The sequence below is a fragment of the Cherax quadricarinatus genome, chromosome 38 (assembly GCF_038502225.1).
Source record: "Cherax quadricarinatus isolate ZL_2023a chromosome 38, ASM3850222v1, whole genome shotgun sequence".
In the NCBI taxonomy this organism is placed as follows: Eukaryota; Metazoa; Arthropoda; class Malacostraca; order Decapoda; family Parastacidae; genus Cherax; species Cherax quadricarinatus.
The window spans coordinates 3580058-3599252 of NC_091329.1; the positions used below are offsets into that span (position 1 = coordinate 3580058).

The 19195-nt window shown below is 36.3% G+C and overlaps 1 protein-coding gene across 18 annotated transcripts in view; it reads right to left on the reverse strand.

Annotated features, from left to right (window-relative positions):
* Positions 1 to 19195, reverse strand: part of Rab3-GEF (Rab3 GDP-GTP exchange factor) — a 277389-nt gene that overhangs the window by 90556 nt on the left and 167638 nt on the right. For 17 of the 18 annotated variants that reach the window (XM_070092001.1, XM_070092000.1, XM_070092004.1 and 14 more), the window contains 7 exons: positions 15557 to 15658; positions 8021 to 8157; positions 7306 to 7464; positions 6679 to 6885; positions 4041 to 4170; positions 1861 to 2009; positions 1162 to 1323 (listed from right to left, as the gene is read on the reverse strand). In XM_070092001.1, coding sequence (XP_069948102.1) covers positions 1162 to 1323; positions 1861 to 2009; positions 4041 to 4170; positions 6679 to 6885; positions 7306 to 7464; positions 8021 to 8157; positions 15557 to 15658 — 1046 coding nt within the window. The remainder of the gene's footprint in view (positions 1 to 1161; positions 1324 to 1860; positions 2010 to 4040; positions 4171 to 6678; positions 6886 to 7305; positions 7465 to 8020; positions 8158 to 15556; positions 15659 to 19195) is intronic. The other variant, XM_070092016.1, reaches the window with a different exon arrangement.

Consider the following 19195-nt stretch of genomic DNA (forward strand, 5'->3'; position numbering starts at 1 on the left):
AAAGGCAAAGGTCATCCCAGAAATGGTTGATTGGAGGGGAAGGAGGGGTAATAGAGGTTTTGAGTGTTAGGGACTTGAGCATCTAGTAAGCTTGTGTGAGTGTTTTAGATAAGAATAAGTGGAGACAAGTGTTGATGACTGGAGATGACAATGCAGTGTGAGTAAACTAACATTTATGAAGGGATTTAAGGTGACCAGTTAGCTGGCCTGGAGTCCTGGTGAGAAGGACAATGCATTACATGTGTATATACATGCATACATATAACCTTCTTTCTTGTTTTTGTATCTGATATAGAAAGGGTTACTAGGTCCTTCCTCCCAGTATATTACTTGCCTTGGTATGACTTGCATTACTTATGGGAGAAGGATTTTAGTCCCTCTTGTGGAACTGAAAGTGAACACTACAGTGAAAAAAAACTATTAAGAACTTAGAAGAAACCTTAGATGAGCTGTAGCTAAAGCTTGATTTTTTTTTTTTAACAAGTCGGCCGTCTCCCACCGAGGCAGGGGGACCCAAAAAGAAAGAAAATCCCCAAAAAGAAAATACTTTCATCATCATTCAACACTTTCACCTCACTCACACATAATCACTGTTTTTGCAGAGGTGCTCAGAACACAACAGTTTAGAAGCATATACGTATAAAGATACACAACACATCCCTCCAAACTACTAATATGCTGAACCCCTCCTTTAGAGAGCAGGCATTGTACTTCCCATTTCCAGGACTCAAGTCCGGCTATGTAAAAATAACCGGTTTCCCCGAATCCCTTCACTAAATATTACCCTGCTCACATTCCAACAGATCGTCATATCCCAAATACCATTCGTCTCATTCACTCCCATTGAACATGCTCATGCACGCCTGCTGGAAATCCAAGCCCCTCGCCCACAAAACCTCCCTTACCCCTTCCTTCCAACCATTTCGAGGACGACCCCTACCCCGCCTTCCTTCCCCTACAGATTTATATGCTCTCCATGTCATTCTACTTTGATCCATTCTATTTTGATCCATACTTAGATCCATGCTTGATATCTTTCAAATATTTGCACTGATTTAATAAAATATTTCTTCATTGAAGCAACACTCAGACAGTTTCTCTCATATGAATATGAATAAGCTGGAAAGTAAACACAAAGAGTATAAAAAAGTAGTGTCTCACATTGCCTTGTTCAATTTCTGAATCGGAGACAGTGGACCGGAATGACTGGTGTGAGAGACGTTGTCGCTGGAAAGCGGGGTTGGTTATGATGGAGCCCGTATCACTAGCACCACATGAAGGAGGACCTTCAGAGCCTTGTAGTGTATCTCCTGCTTCAGAGTCCTGAAAATAATTTCACATCAAACAAATTCAAAGAATACATTAATCCAACAACACTAATAAAGAAACACTTTCTATATGTTGAAAATAGAGCTTTGTTTAAGATTCCTTTCAAGCAGGTTATCATGAAGCTACAATCCTCTTAATATTAACCAAAAAAATGGAGCTTCCCTTCTTTGGATCAAGCAAAATTTCCTCCTATTCCTTAGATGCTGTATGACACCTACAAGTCTACATAGGTTAAATCCCCAGTGTTTAAGTCATCCAAAGAGCTGAGCCAAGACCCAATAGATCACCATGAATCATAACAAGATCTATCTCATAGAAAATGATGTATATTAAAATCTCTTCACAGCAGGAGTGGATCAGTTAAAGATATGATCAGGAACCACAAACTGTCTAAAAAAAAAACAGGAAGAGGACAGGTATGAATAAGGAATATATTTCATACCACTTGCCTAAACAAGCATGTGCTGCACGTCAGAATACCTAAATATCTAGTATAGTCATTTAAAATCAATGCTGTTATAGTGTACTAACTTGAGACTGTAGTTTAGAAAGTAAGACATGTCTCTTCTGCACCAGAAGGTCACGTAAAACATCAGAGGCTGCCGTCTCTGCAGATTCAGCTTCTGGTGACCTGAGAGGGTCATGCACCACTCGAGGACCAGATGTAAGAAAAGGACTGTCTGCAATTTTTAAGCAAAGAAATGCACTTAATAATCTAGGGATTTTTTTAATAGTAATACATCAATTGATGTATTAAAACAGTGGCTGTTTCCCACCAATGTAAAGTGACCCTGAGAAGGAAAACACTTTCACTTTTTCTCTAGCTGTCTTTGCAAGTGTGAATGGTAATCACACTTTTAATGCTTCACCAAACTGCAACCTCTTCACCAAATTTTTTTATAAAGTCATTATAATGACTTGGTGAGAGAAGGCTGACGAGGTCAAAAAAAAAAAAGTCATATACAGTGGTACCTCAGGATACGAATTTATTTTGTTCGAGAAGGTTGTTTGAGTGCCAATACCAAACGAATTTGTTCCCATGAGGAATACATGTAATGTAAATTAGGTTAATCCATTTCAGACCCCCAAAAATACACTTACAAAAGCACTTGCATAAATACACTTACATAACTGTTTGAGTTTTGAGCTGTTCGTATCCCGAGGTACCACTGTATATATCATCAATAGGAAGTTAGCTATTTTTTTCTTTTTCAGTAAGAAGCTTCTCTGATTCATCATTCATAAACATGCAATAAATTTTAAGATCATTTATTTGTATATGACTACTGAAGTACTCACATGCTTCATAATGACCGATACTACGTTATTACTTAAGATTCCTTTCAAAGGGGTTGCTTTGATGAGTAATAAGGGCTCCTGATCCAAGGAATTCCAACTTCACTCCCCATCCTTGAATCAAATGTGATTACCACCCATATCCTAGCCACTGTATTACCCCTATGAGTTTATATGTACGAAAGAGATGTTTCGTGGTAGAAAAGAATAAACGCCAAATTCCAACATCGAAGAAAAATGTAGGCATGGAGGAGATTAAAGTTATAAAGCTCAAGTTACCATACATTTCTATGTGGCTCTGAGCCTAAATTACAGCTGCTGAGGACATTACGTTCACATTCTCACGTGGGGACGAAACATTAACAAATCGATTTGTTCACTAATCCAAGTTTTGGCCATGGTGGAGATTTTGTCCATGGTAGTGCTTATTCACTTCTGCTACACAGTGCCTCATAATAACATAACAGTAATTACAAACTGACATGAAAACTTTCCATCACGCAATACACTCGTTTACAGTTTTGTCTCACCTTATGTACTTCCTTCACACTTTCAGCTCAAATCAAAATATTATTAAACTGTTACTTTAAGGGGTAACATGACAAACAAATAAGAGGAAATAAAAGGAAGTGAGGCAACAATGACAAATGAAAAGAAAAATAAGGGAACTTTATATAATAACAGAAGATGACTAAAAACAAACCAGGTGCAAGCTTAATTAGCGTGCTGAAAGTTGTATTTATAAACAATAAGAAAATATGGTAAAAAAAAAAGGATTAATACAAAGTAACATGAGAAAATTTGTAGATGATATTGATATGTACAACATATGTTTCATTTTATATCAGATATAATAATTTCACTATGAAAAAATAATACATATGTATGACTCACACTTATATGTTGTGCTAAATATATGTTATACTAATGTTCTGGATACAAAATAAACTTTTATAATTAGGAAAAATATTAAAAAATCTGTAAAACTGACTCCACCTAAATTTGCTTAGTGACTATCAAAAAAATTCTAATGCATAAAAGTAGAAGGTTAAGTAAGTACTATAAGTGTTGAGATAGTATACCATCAGAGATAGGAAGCCCTCGACTTATCAAGGTTCCCTAGCTATGAAGCAGTTAACCATTCCCAGGATATAACCCACAAAAGTCCCTTAACAACCAGATACCTGTTTACTACTACATGAAAAGTTCGTGGGTGCAAAGAGCCTTGCCCATATGTCTCACATTACCTAGGAATCATACCCTGGGACTTACAAATTTGGGTAACTGCACCATCCCTTACACTACAAGATCACCGGGTTCTACACTAGTTTTGTATTTTAATCATCATTGGCCTATATCACTCAATACCTTGAAAATAACACTAATATTATTTTGTAATACTTGTTACGGCTTACCAGACTGTGAAGATTTTCGAGAACAATCAGAACTTTCATATGGTGGCTGAGGTGAGTGGGGGGGAAGGGGAGACCCTCTGGGACTACCTGGGGATCGTAGGTTCTCAAGGCTGCCCAAGGGACTGGAAGACTGAAACAGGACATACCAGGGTGGAAAATTTACACTGCATAATTTCTTGTTAATACTTGGTATGGAAAATATTATAGTACAGTACTGTAGTACAAAAAGTATAAATAAAAGCAATACAGTATACCTTTGTGTAGCACATATTTTGCATATTTTTTAATACATTTTCAACATTACACATTTTATAATCTACTGTATTTTAAAGCTTTATTTTTATATGCAAAATCTCCCATTAAGATGCAGTTGAGCCTGTATGTTTCAAACTATGAGTGCTACCCAGGCAATGACTTGAGCCTAGGGCATGTTCACATGTTGTGGTGCGATCTCAGAAACTACCTCCCCTTCTCCCACTCGCTGCCAGCCATGTCTCAGTAACTCTACAGCAACAAAACTACATCATTCTCCTCATACATCCCAAAATATATTTTTTCTTTTGCATCAACCCCTACAATATTTCCCATTAACCATGGTACTATACTCACACAGTGCTAGTACTACTGTTGAGAATTGGGAATTTATGTTGCTGCAGAAGAAATTTAATATGCTATGATAAGCTGCCCAGGATCATCCTCAGTGAACATGGATAGTAAATACAAAATAAATCCATCCATTGTTTGTACAATTATGAAAACTAAGGAAGTCATGCACATACATGGTAATAATGAAGTAATCTCGAGAGTAGGAGGTCAGTGAAATGGAAAAGGCAAAATATCTATTGAATATCTGAGGTAAGAGAAAAATTCAGGAAGGTGCTACACATAGTACTGATGTGCAAAAAACCACTTTGAAAAATTGCTAAATTCCAAGCACTTTTGTGCTTTCTCACATTATCAAGGACCTATGAGGAATCATGAAAGAGCTTGGAATTTCACTATTTTTTCAGTGGTTGTTTTGCATATTGTGATATCACCTATTTACTGTAATCTTATTGCATAGTATTGATGTGATTATGAACATATTGGCTTCATGGACTGATGTGAACCACTCTACTTTAAATTCTGAACCAGGACTCAGATGACTGGTCCCACAATAAGCATCTAAATGACTGGAAACTCAAAACTGGGACTAACGTAACTGATCTCACAACCAGGACTCAGATGACTAGTCCCAAAAACCAGGACTCAGATGACTGGTCCCTCAACCAGGACCCAGATGGCTAGCCAAACTGCCAGGACCCAGATGGCTAGCCAAACTGCCAGGACCCAGATGGCTGGTCCCACAACCAGGACTCAGATGACTGGTCTCACAAACAGGACCCAAATATGTAACTGGTTCAATAATCAGGACTCAGATGACTGGTTGCTCAATCAGAACTCAGATGACTGGTTGCTCAATCACAATGCATATGACTGGTCCAACAACTAGGACTCAAATGATAAAATTTATGGGGTTCTGTGTTCAGTCATTTTAAAGGTTTTCCTTCACTAAAGAAAGATACTTTATTAAGGAATGTTTGGTGGGTAAAAAGAAAATCAACTGGAGAAAATTTTTGGAAGATTGACTTTCTAGGTGGAGGAAAACAGGAACAGGAAAACTGACTCCTATAAACATTCTTACATGAGAAACTGCTTTCATTAATGCACATCCTAGCATGAATAGAAGCCTTAAGCTGAGACAGGGTCTGGTGCAAATGACCATGCTGTATCATGAGTTCTGTAGATCACTGGTAGGTAATACACTGTAGATATGCATTAGAGAAAACTTTACCTCACCAACACAACTATCAACATCTGAAAACTGACCAGCAACAAATACACAGTAACCACAACCCTGTACAAAATATTATAGATGAATGTGTCAGGGCTTGCAGAATGTGAGGTAAGATTGATTAATTATGGGTCAACAACATGTTATGTGACACATGGGCTGCCTCAAGTTGTTACAGTCACCACAATGTGAAATTGCAAGTTGCTGTTATAATTACTATTATTATTTGTAAAGTAAAAGGACACAAGTGCAACTAATGTGGCATTTTATTGTGGCAACGTTTCACTCTCCAGGAGCTTTATCAAGCCATTACAAACAATACATGGACACAGAGGGTATATAAAGGCTCAGAGTGAGGTGCAATACTAGTGAGGTACCATCACTAGTATTGTACCTCACTAGTATTGCACCTCACTCTGAGGCTTTATATACCCTCTGTGTCCATGTATTGTTTGTAATGGCTTGATAAAGCTCCTGGAGAGCGAAACGTTACCACAATAAAATGTCACATTAGTTGCACTTGTGTCCTTTTACTTTACATATTGTCGGTAATTCTACCAACTTTATTACTATTATTATTTGCAAAAAGTTTCTGGGGGTTAACTTTCAGAATTTTACAATATAAAAATATAATTTTTCTACATATACTGTACATGTATTTTTGACCTTTAACAGTATAGAATACTGGTACATGGCAACTTTCAGGATTATAATTAGTGCACAGTTCAAGGGCATACTGTATTTTTAAAGTTTCTGCTGACTTTAATTAAAAAAAAAAAAATATTAAAACTTTTTACTTCTCACCTGAGAGAGGGCAGAAGAGCCACCTGACATCTCCATGGCATGTGGGTCAGAGAGGTCACGACTCCAATAATGAGTATGGGAAATTTCCAGAGCCTGGAGAGCTGAGGAGGTACCTCCCACACCAAAGTTATTATAAGTCACTTCCAAACCGGCAACAACGGCATTGATTAACTTCAGCATCCCCTTCCAAACAGGCTTCTTAACACACTGTAGAGTATAAGTCAGGTGATAATACAGCTGCCTATGATTATATAATGTGAACAATACTAAGCTTATAACAAACATTTAGCAATCACACTACTTTAATGGGAGAAAGTCAATGGCCCAAGACAGACTGATATGTTGTCATAAGAGTCTTTCTCCTATGTGTGGGTTATTTGTGCACTGTTCCAGTCATAGTTTTGTGCCTTTTTATTCTTCAATAGTTTGAGTTTATCAAAGTCAATCTAATAACTACAAAAGTTAAATAAATTTTTAAAATATCATACTGCATTTATTATTTTTTGTAATGACCATTTCTCACCAAGCCAGGATGACTCAACTAAAAAGAAAAACACATTCTCTATCACTTATTTCCAGGCTGTTTATCCAGGCATCAGATAGGGCTATAATTAAAAAATGACTTACAACATCATTTATATGATCATCTGGTCCTATCTTCCTTTCAAGTGTGCGATTGAGCCCTGACACGACCAGCATGCGGTAGCTCTCGTCTTCCATTAATTTTCTCACACGGTTCAGTTTTAGCCAACCAATGCCCTCACCTTCAATCACCTGTGTCAGAACCTAAAAAAAATAAAAGAAAACAATTAAATTACTTAAGGAAAAATGTTGCTAAAACAATCAGTGTTATATATTTTATTTAACACATCTTCCATTTCCCACCAAGGCAGGGTGGCCCAAAAGAGAAAACACTTTCACCATCACACACTCAATCACTGTCTTGCCGGAAGGGTGCTAACACCACAGTTCAAAACTGGAAATATCCCCACCCCTCCTGCAGAGTGCAGGCACTGTACAGCCCAGTTCCAGATATCTCCCATGTTCAACTGAACATCTACAGAAATTCTATGTAAATTAAAGGGCCAAAAATATGGAATAACTTGAATGTACCCAAGAAAACATGCTGCCGGTCTACTGTTTTATTTTCAACTATTGTTTACTAAACGAAGGATAGCTGCAAATTAGATATAGTAAGTTATTTGAAGGCTGGATCTGAGAGTTTTACTGTATGATTTAATATCAAGTTTGTCAATACAGAATTTTAAGATCTTTAAATAAGTAAAGTTAAGCTTGAAATCTCTTTAATACTAACAAGAAACAAAACCTAGAGACAACATACATCTTTCAAGAAGGCTTGGTTTTCTGATGCTGAAGTTGTTCTCTGTTCTATGCTTGCAATTTTATTAAGTTCTGCACGTCTTTGAGCAGAGACAGAGTGCCGAATCAACGATGATTTCTCCACTAAGCCTTTCCGTCCTGCAGGATGTCAATACAGCAAATAAAGAGAGATGTTATAATTATATAAGATATAAAAATCAAGAAAAAGAAAAATCTTGAGAAATGACTCTAGAATAAATACGAGATATAATTTTTTAATCAGTTAAGTTAATATAGTACATTTCTTTTTAATTTTTTCCAAGCTCATTCCATAAAATGTATCAACTTGTATAATGCTAAACTGGGCTGAGATAAATACTCTACTACAATTGTATAAAGAATCCTTTGATGGTACAATGAATATATTGCACAAGGTAAAGAGCAAATCATTATTAATATATTAATAAGCTACTTTCTTCATGGCTACACAAAATAACTGCTATAATGTGACTGATTAAAATACAATGTTCAAGTTAGGCACTTCACCTACTGTATGTATATACGTAATTATTATCATTGTTTATACTCATGGAGAAATGCTAAATCTATAGGGGTCACAGCATTTGGGGAATGCAAGGTGATTAGGTTTGATGTAACGTCCTTGGGTCAAAAACCCATCAGTAACATCAAGGCACCCAGCAAAAAACAAAGTAACATACATGTAGTGTATAAGCTTTCCAAGTCAGTAATTCTGAGCATCATTAACCTCCTAATTTCTATGTTATTTTCTATTACATTTAGAGATGCATACCGTAAAATTCCTTTAGACATAGGAGAGGGAGTGCCTTGATGCTAGTTAAGGGCTCTTGATCCAAAGAATTAGCACCACCTCCCAATTCCTTGAATCAAACCTGATTAGTACCTTTGAATTTCTCAACGCTGAGTGACTTATGGGTTCGGCGTTTTCCCATGGCTAATAATCTCCCTAAATTAATTAGAATTTTTTAATGATGTCAAGTTAAGTAAATAAAGTAGATTTTTCTTTGAAAAATAAAAATAAAATTATAATTAAGGACCTGCAGACTGGCTCTGAACTTCAAAACTGCTCCAGAGAAACACCACAGACATTACAACTCAATGATTTGGCCAAGCACAGCTTATACTCTACTGAACTACTTGCATTATATAAATACTCGATTTTTTTTTTTTTCAACAAGTCGGCCGTCTCCCACAGAGGCAGGGTGACCCAAAAAAGAAAGAAAATCCCCAAAAAGAAAATGCTTTCATCATCATTCAACACTTTCTGATATGTATCTGATATCATGATACAAAAATTATGCAATATTCTGAATTTTTCAAAAATGTGTATAAAATAGCCAAACTAAATTTTCATATTAAAAAGTTACATACTGTTTTAAAATTTTAATACATAAATATTTGGATAAATAAAGAATATGTATTAAGTACTTAACAATTCAAAATTGTAATCACACATTGTAAACACTGCAAAGAAATAAAAATCCTTAAGTATAATAGTGCTGGTATAAGTGTTATGAGTGATGCAGGAATAAAGTACAGTAAGAAAAAAAAAAGCAAGAAAATTCTTGTATGGTGATAAATAAGTGAGAGCACAAGGACGAGAAACAACTGAGGTACTAAAGGGAAATCTGATGCGGCTTCACTATAAACACTGACTCATTATTAATTAATGAGGATAGTAGAATGGTGGCTAAGATATAATTTTGAAAAATGTATACAAAACCAATACGTACTGTACTAATGTATATAAACCAACCTACTTTAACATAATTCAACTTGTAACAGATAGTGACTCAAATATGAGCATTGATATAAAGATGTTGTGTTGGGGGATAACTAGTACAAGAACCTTCCTAGCAGCTACACTTACATGAAAGGTCTCAGTAATTTCAAAATACAATAATATGAAAGGACATGATACAAAACCACTATTAAAATTTTCTAAAAACTGAAGAAGCAGCTGCTAGTACTACTGCACACTATTAGTGAGGACAATTTCATTCTGCCAAATAAAAAAGTGAATGTTGTATCAACTATTTTTATAAAGTAGGCCACTTAATTCTGCATCTCCTCCTATTGCATTTCCACCAGTTAATGGTTCATTTTCGGTATTCACTTCCTCCTTGTGTTCCAAAGGTTCCTCACCTTTCAGAGGGACTCTACCTTTCTCTACACTGCACTCTGACGTGGGCAGCCACCGTGGCAGCACAGCAGGACAATTTCCCGCACACCTGAGGCTTCTTTTGTTTCATGGCAGACCTAGCATGTTTATGCATGGATTACTGTAGCCTTGTTTACTGACTGGTTCAAGCATTATTTTATTCCCTAATTCATGTTTTCTTTGCACAGCAAGAACCTTGTATTTAAGATTCTCCTGACTTTTTATAATTCCTGTGCTCATCCTGAACTGTTGCAGGATTTGAACCCAAATGTAAAGATTGTTTTTTGCAACCAAATATGACATCACTGATACACTGATGTGTAATTAATACATTAGAGTGTATCTACACATGCCAAGGGATACAGACACTAGCCATTATAATGAATGATGACTCAGAATTTGGAGTGCAAGAGTTCTGGAACAAATGCAGCATTGCAGATGCAATACACCATATTAAAGCTGCAAGGAATAAGGTGCCCTAATCAACAGTAAATGCAGGCTGGGGAAGATTATGGCTTAGTGCAGTGAGGAATTTCACAGGTTTTCCCTCAGTTGAGTCAGGTACAGGAAATTGCTGATCTGGCAAGGAGATTGCAAGATGAAGGTTTTGAAGACAAGCAACCAGATGTCAATGAATTCTTAGAAGATGGTGAGAAATGAAGAAGTCCAGAGGAAATGCTGACAGAGTTCACTACCCAGGCAGAAGGGAATCAGACAATAGAAGAGAATGAGGAAGAAGAATCTGCAGTTAAACAGTTAATACCAACATTTTGTAAGCAGCTCCATGCTGTTTCTAAAATTGTAGACATTTTCACTGGAGGACTCTGACACATTTAAATGCACTGCTCTGAAGAGGATTTTGGATCAAGCAATGATGCCTTACCATCAACTGCATAAGGTAATGCTGGGTAATACACAGCAGAAATGCATGACAGAATACTTAGGGTTTCTCAGTGTTTAGTGAGCCACTAATCAGTCTGAGGAGCGACGACCCAAATGATTTCTCCATGAATGAGCCTCAAAACTCCATAAATTTTGTATGTCAGATTTCTGACATTACCCTAACTCCAATAGACTTTGAATAAGCCATTGACAACATGCCCATGCACTCAGCCCTGGGCCCAGACTCGTGGTACTCTGTGTTCATTAAGAACTGCAAGATACCCCTCTCACGTGCCCTAAGTACACTATGGAGGAGGAGCTTGGACATGGGTGAAATTCAACAGTCACTTAAAACAATGGATATAGCCCCACTCCATAAAGGTGGCAGCAAAGCATTAGCTAAGAACTATAGACCAATAGCTCTAACGTCCCACATCATAAAAATCTTTGAAAGAGTGCTAAGAAGCAGGATTGCAAATCACCTGGATTCCCCAAAACTGCACAATCCAGGGCAACATGGGTTCAGGGCAGGTCGCTCCTGCCTCACACCTACTGGATCACTATATGGCCTTGGATGCACTGGAAGAAAATCAGAATGCAGATGTAATATACGCAGACTTTGCAAAAGCGTTTGAAAAGTGAGATCATGGCGTAATAGTGCACAAAATATGTGCTAAAGGAATAATTGGCAAAGTGGGGAGATGGATCTTCAACTTCCTAACCAATTGAACACAAAGAGTAGTGGTCAATAGAGTTAAATCGGAGGCTGCCATAGTGAAGAGCTCTGTTCCACAAGGCACAGTACTCACCCCTATCCTGTTCCTCATCCTCATATCAGACATAGACAGAGATGTAACCCACAGCACCGAATCATCCTTTGCAGACGATACTAGGATCTGCATGAGGCTGTCATCTATTGAGGACACGGTTAATCTCCAAGAAGATATAAACAAAGTTTTCCCGTGGGCAACGGAAAACAATATGATGTTCAATGCGGACAAATTCCAACTACTCCGTTATGGATAACTGGAGGGGATAATAACCAGAACAGAGTATACTACAAACTCTGGCCATACAATAGAGCAGAAAAATAATGTAAGGGACCTGGGAGTGGTAATGTCTGAAGATCTCACTTTCAAGGATCACAACAGTGCCACGATCACAAGTGCAAAGAAAATGATAGGATGGATAATGAGAACGTTCAAAATGAGAGATGCCAAGCCAGTGATGATCCTTTTCAAATCACTTGTTCTCTCTAGGCTGGAATACTGCTGTACATTAACATCTCCGTTCAAAGCAGGTGAAATTGTAGATCTAGAGAGTGTCCAGAGAACCTTTACTGCACGTACAAGTTCTGTCAAGCACCTTAATTACTGGGAACACTTGACTTGTACTCGTTGGAACACAGGAGAGAGAGATATATTATAATCTACACTTGGAAAATCCTAGAAGTAATGGTCCCGAATCTGCACACAGATATCACTCCCTACGAAAGTAAGAGACTGGGCAGGCGATGCAAAATACCCCCAATTAAAAGTAGGGGCATCATTGGTACACTAAGAGAAAACACCATAAGTGTCCAGGGCCCAAGACTGTACAATAGCCTCCCACCAAGCATAAGGGGTATTACCAATAAACCCCTGGCTGCCTTCAAGAGAGAGCTGGACAGATACCTAAAGTCAGTGCTGGATCAGCTGGGCTGTGGTTCGTACATTGGACTATGTGCGACCAGCAGTAACAGCCTGGTTGACCAAGCCTTGGTCCACCGGGAGGTCTGGTCGTGGACCGGGCTGTGGGGGCGTTGATCCCCAGAATAACCTCCAGGTAGACTCCAGGTAGATAACTCTAAGTCAACATCAGTCAGTTCATGAACACCAGCCATCCACCTCAGCACCTCAACTCATGAACCCCAGCCATTCACCTTGTCCATCTCATGTGGCTCAGTAGGGCCACACCAACCCTCTTCCCTGATGTGAAAGCACATAAACAACAACCAAAATCATACTGTATCATACTTTAATGTGTACTATAACGTGTGTGCCTGTAAATTACGAATTTAAAAGAAAAGGTGTTTGTTTTCTTCTGAGGTGTCATGAAGCACAACCCAATTTACCCATAAGATGTTCACTCTACTTATAATGTTGTCATGTTTAGCCCCTCTTTTCTGGAACATAACCTTTGTGAAAGGTGAGGGCCTACTGCACTAGAAAATTATATGTAAAATTACACAAGAATTTCTCACATGGAGAAGAATTGCTATTTCTTTTCCGAAAAAAAATACAAATTAACAGGATAATACTGTACAGTGTATTACTAAAATACTTTGTAGTTTCCCTTTTGTGACTACACTATGCTCATTTAAGTCAAGTTAATGGATTTTCAAAGTAGTGAAGTATCTTGTTTTTCAAAGGAAGTCTAATATCTCCCTTAAAGAGATATAATTTATAAAAAAGTAACAGTAATTTTATTACGATATTCAGTAAAGTATTTTCTTATTTGTCAGTTCAAAACACAAACTTGGAAAAGAAAAGTTATAAATCACTTGGAAAAAAAATACGAAACACATGTGAAGAGAGATATGTATATTTTTGCCTCGGTCAAAGACCCTCTTCAGTCAGACCCTCTTCAATCAGAGACCCCTTTTCAGTCAGATGCCATCTTCAGAGACCCCTCTTCACTCAAGAGGCCCTCTTCAATCATATGCCATCTTCAGTCAGAGGCTCTTTTCATAGACCCCTCTTCAGCTAGAGGCACTCTTCAGTCAGAGGCACTCCTCAGTCAAGGGCATTCTAGTTAGGTTAGCTGCAGAGGGCCTCTGACTGAGGAAGAAATATACAGAGTTCACCTTACTTCTGTTACAATTTTCCTTACTTTTCATCTATCAATGATTTTCACCTTTTAATTCAAACTTGATGGAACACTTGTGATGTAAAAAGTATGTTTCAAATAAAAAATTATATTTGTTCATAAAAGAAATTAATGTTAAAACTTTGAAGTTTTGATTAATTAAAACGTTGAAGTTTTGATTAATTAAAAGCTTGAAGTATTTTTTAATTAAATCCTAGGCATAAGAAGCAAGTATACAAAACTTCAGTGGAACAGTGTCATTATGTTGACAGTTACAATATTTCTTAGAAACAAAGTTAAGACTTGATTATTCAAAGTTAAATGGAGAGGCAAACAATGATGAACTACACTGCCAATGCTAAAAAAATACTGACAAAGCAATGCATTTTCAATACTGTATGTGCAAGAATATGTTGACAATGGAATAAAAAATGACAGGAACCTTAAAAGATGCAAGAAATGATGCAATTAAACTGCACATCTAATACCGTACAAGAAACACACATGTTAATTTCTACTGCATACAGTCTTGGACATAATGCAACTTTTACTTATTTTTTATATGCAGTAAACCTTCAAAAACTAAATGTTATATTATATTTAAGCACAGAATATGCATGTGCTTCAGAAAAAATATAGTAAACAATGAAATGTTTTTCAGGAAATGGAGAGGGAATGAACCTGAGGCCTCTACACTTTGTCCACTCTGCTGTGGCAATAATATTTTTGGTGACAGCAGTTGCCACAGCTAAAATATCAGCTGCAGGTATTTCATAGAATTTCCTTCACCACCAACAGATATAATGAACAGATCTGGTTGACGTACTTCCTAGCCATGTGAATACTTCAGAAAAATTGTAATTAACAAGATGTAACTTTTAAAGGAATAGATGGGACTGAACCCGAGGCCATGCACATGAAAGTCCTTTTGGCGGTGAAGCAAACATTGAACCACTGACCTACATAACTCTTCAGTACTTCAGATTTATAACTACCTACGGCATTACACACTCACCTTCATTACAAGAAAGTAATAACAAACATTGCAAACAGTTACTTTTGAAATTAAATGTTTAAAATTATCATCATCTCTCAATTTTCAGGTTTTATAAGTAATAATGTTAGAAAATACTGACATCTAACACTGCAAAACAATCTTATTATTATAGTTTTATGTACTGTATAATGTTTAACAATAACTGCGCAATATAACTAGTGACTAAAAATGCTGTGTACTATGGGCACCACATTTTTTATAATATGTATACTGTGAAACAAATTACTTATTTTTTATTAAAATGTCTAGAAAAACAAATAATTCCACTTATAATCATATGTAATGAAAAAATTATTACATTTTATTGTATAAATTGTTATATATTTAAGAATTTTCACTGAGTTGAGTCAAGTATCAGTCAACTGATTACCTGTGTGTTCTTGAGCTTTTTAATTGCTTAAACTCAGAAAGATAATTATAGTTACAATTTATTAAAGTTGACTACTGACCACCTTAATACCCCAGCCAACATATTTCCCTTTGTACGATGTTTAACGCTTGATAATCTCTTAGTGTGTGTCAGTGAGTGTAGAGGCCAAGGTGTACTTGGGTACCCTGCAGGATCTTCCTACCTTTGGGGAAAGGTCCAAAAGGCTGCGCCCTGTCCCTGGTCCTGGTGGTGCCTGCGACTAGATTGGAGGGACTCACACTGCGACTCCCAGGTCCACGTGCACCTGTTAGGCAACATGGTTCGCACTGGGTTCCCTTTGTGTGTATTAACCCACAAATTCCTCACTCCTAATATTTTGCAAAATTATTTAAACACTGAACTATTTGTTGAATTTGGGAATATTTATGTCTCCAGTTAGGGATTAAAAATACATAATCTTAAATGTCTCCAATTCTTTATAAAAGCACCAAAATATGAAAAAAAAAAAAAAAAGATAAATCTGTTGAATTTTTGCCAAGTTAAAGGGTTTCTACCCATTATTTAACAATGTTTTCTCCTATTTTATTCTACATACTGCCAACAATCTTGCCAATTTTCTTTCCTCCACTAATAAAAAAAATCTGGTCTGAAAGCTCTTAGTCAAACAATTTGCCTTTGAAACTGCTATAAAAATGATCAAATGTGCAATGTAAATTAAAAAGTATAAGTAACATTTACATCATAACAGATTAATGTAGCTGATACCTATTCAATTAAAAGTAAGAAAAATACCAGAGAGGCAAAATTAATTGCCAAATCTTTAACAAAATGCTCATCTGTAAAAGCTAGTGGAACCTTATTAATATTCTATATTCTAAAGTTTAATATCTAGGGGCCATTGAAGAAAAAATTAAATAATTTTCATCACCATATGCATTTTTTAACAATTTCTAAAAAAAAATCATACTGATACCTACTATCAAAATAATTTGATCTTTCTAAAAGGATGGCCTCAGTTATAGAATTAAACATTTTTCTTCTTGAAGTCAAGAGTAAATGCAAATCATTCCATCATTCATGTAACATTGCAATTAAGTGAATTTGAGAGTGTATCCAGAAGTTTTGTTTCAATCTGTGATCCGCTCGTGAACCACGAGCATCCATTATTTCTTCTGCATCCATTATTTCTTCTTGACTGAAACTTTATAATGTACACATAGTAATGAATTCTTATTCATCTTCTGAATACAATGACCAGCTACAAATATTGCATCATAAAGGCTGTAAATTGTAATAAAAATTTTGGATGCATGTGGGTAAATGATCCAAAAAAGGATCCATTTGCATTCAAATATAAATGAAATTTAACTATATAATGGTAATGTAAGTAATACATTATCAACAAAACTAGCTAATAAAATTATTAATAATTTTATTATCAACAGTTAAAATACAATTTGCATTAAACATAAACTATTGTGTGTGATAAATGGATTAAAACTGACAAGTTGAAGATTGAGACACTTATGCAAAATATGGGAATCTTTATTGAAGAAACGTTTTGCCACACAGTGGCTTCATCAGTCCATACAAAGGAGAATAGTGATTACATCGATTCAAGGCTGAGGGACTGATTACCTAAAACTCCTCCTGTTCTTCACTATTCTCTTTTATATGGAGTGACGAAGCCACTGTGTGGCGAAACATTTCTTCAATAAAAATCCCCATATGTTGCATAAGTGTCTCAATCATAAACTATTGTATTGTAACGATTTTTAAAAAAATGTTTGCAACAATAAACCTGAGAGAGGTGAATGACCATGGGTGCATTATTGGACCATTTACCTTCTGCAATGCCAAACAACATCGTAGTGATTCACAAAAGCATAATAACATGATTGCAAATAATTCAGGGAATGGATGGGTTTTGAGCCCATGGCGATTGAGTTGTAAAACACACTGACCTGTGAGCTTTACAACTCACTTGCAATGGGTTCCAACCCCACCCGTCCAGAGATTTTTATTAGCATCATAATGACCTATTTACATTTTTATGATCACTGAATGCCATTTCAAGAGACAATAAGCTGAAAAAAATGGCTCAGTTTATTGCTTATATCACTCTCTGGTTCAGTATCTGAAATAATTAATGGGAAACAAAAATAGCAGACACTCAACTAAAATCAAACACAATATCATGCAAAACATGCAGCTGGTTCAAAATCAGGGAATAGTTGTGATGTATTGTGCAAGCATGACACACAGGTCAGTTCAATGCAGGACAGTAGTATTCCACTGAGTAAGATATCTTACACCTCATGAAGAAATTAGAAAAATACTGTACATTATTATTATCACCGAAAATTTTCGGAATCATAGTCAACTGAAAACCCATTGTACAGCATACATAATTTACCATGCCAACAAAAAATACCTGAAAAATCTCATGCATGCATATGGGATTTCAAAGAAATTTTTTGTAAGATTTATTATGGATGTGGATAGAAGTGCACAATACAGCAAGGCTGTCCATAATTATACAAAGAAATTTTTAAAGTTCTGTGATAGGGCAAGATTTTACAAAATTAGATACGGAAATTATTAAAATAATACAATACAGCAGGGCTGTACTGTACACGATTTCATGTGCAAATAATTAAGCCCATACATTATAGCGGGATTGTATGAGATTATACATGAAAATAGCAAAAAAAGGCACAATATGCCAGGGCTGTGCAAGGTCACATGAAGAAATATGAAAATGGTATACAATACAGACAGATTGATAAGTACGACACATGTGCAACAGTTAGGTACCTTTATTCTGACACGTTTTGTCTACACAGTAGGTTTCTTTAGTCGAGTACTTGACCGAAGAAGCCTACTGCATAGGCGAAATGTTTCGGAATAAAGATACCTAGCTGATGAACATGTGTCTTACTTATCAACCACATGATTAAAACTGTACAATATGCCAGGGCTGTACAAGAATCATAAAAATTTACGCTCTCACATTTCTGATAGGCATGCTAATTATTTGTACATGAAAAACAACTCCATATGTTAGTTTTGCCACATGTAATTTCTTTCAAATTAAAAAACGACATCAATTAAAATATATACCCTAACTATATGAGAAAACATAATAAATTATGCACGTAAAATAAAAGTGGATTCTTTTACTTATGTACACAGTGTATTCATAATTACTTGCATACAATATACAGAACATATGTTTTTTATTTTAACAAGTCTGCCGTCTCCCACTGAGGCAGGGTGACCCAAAAAGAAAGAAAATCCCCAAAATGAAAATGCTTTCATCATCATTCAACACTTTCACCTCACTCATACATAATCACTGTTTTTTCAGAGGTGCTCAGAACACAACAGTTTAGAAGTATATATGTATATAAAGATATACAACATATCCCTGCAAACTGCAAATATCCCAAACCCCTCCTTTAAAGTGCAGGCATTGTACTTCCCATTTCCAGGGCTCAAGTCCGGCTATAAAAAAAATAACCAGTTTCTCTGAATCCCGTCACTAAATTTTACCTTGCTCACACTCCAACAGCTCGTCAGGTCCCAAATATCATTCGTCTCCATTCACTCCTATCTAATATGCTCACGCATGCTTGCTGAAAGTCCAAGCCCCTTGTCCACAAAACCTCCTTTACCCCCTCCCTCCAACCTTTTCGAGGACAACCTCTACCCTGCCTTCCTTCCCCTACAGATTTATACGCTCTCCATGTCATTCTACTTTGATCCATTCTCTCTAAATGACCAAACCACCTCAACAACCCCTCTTCAGCCCTCTGACTAATACCTTTATTAACTCCAC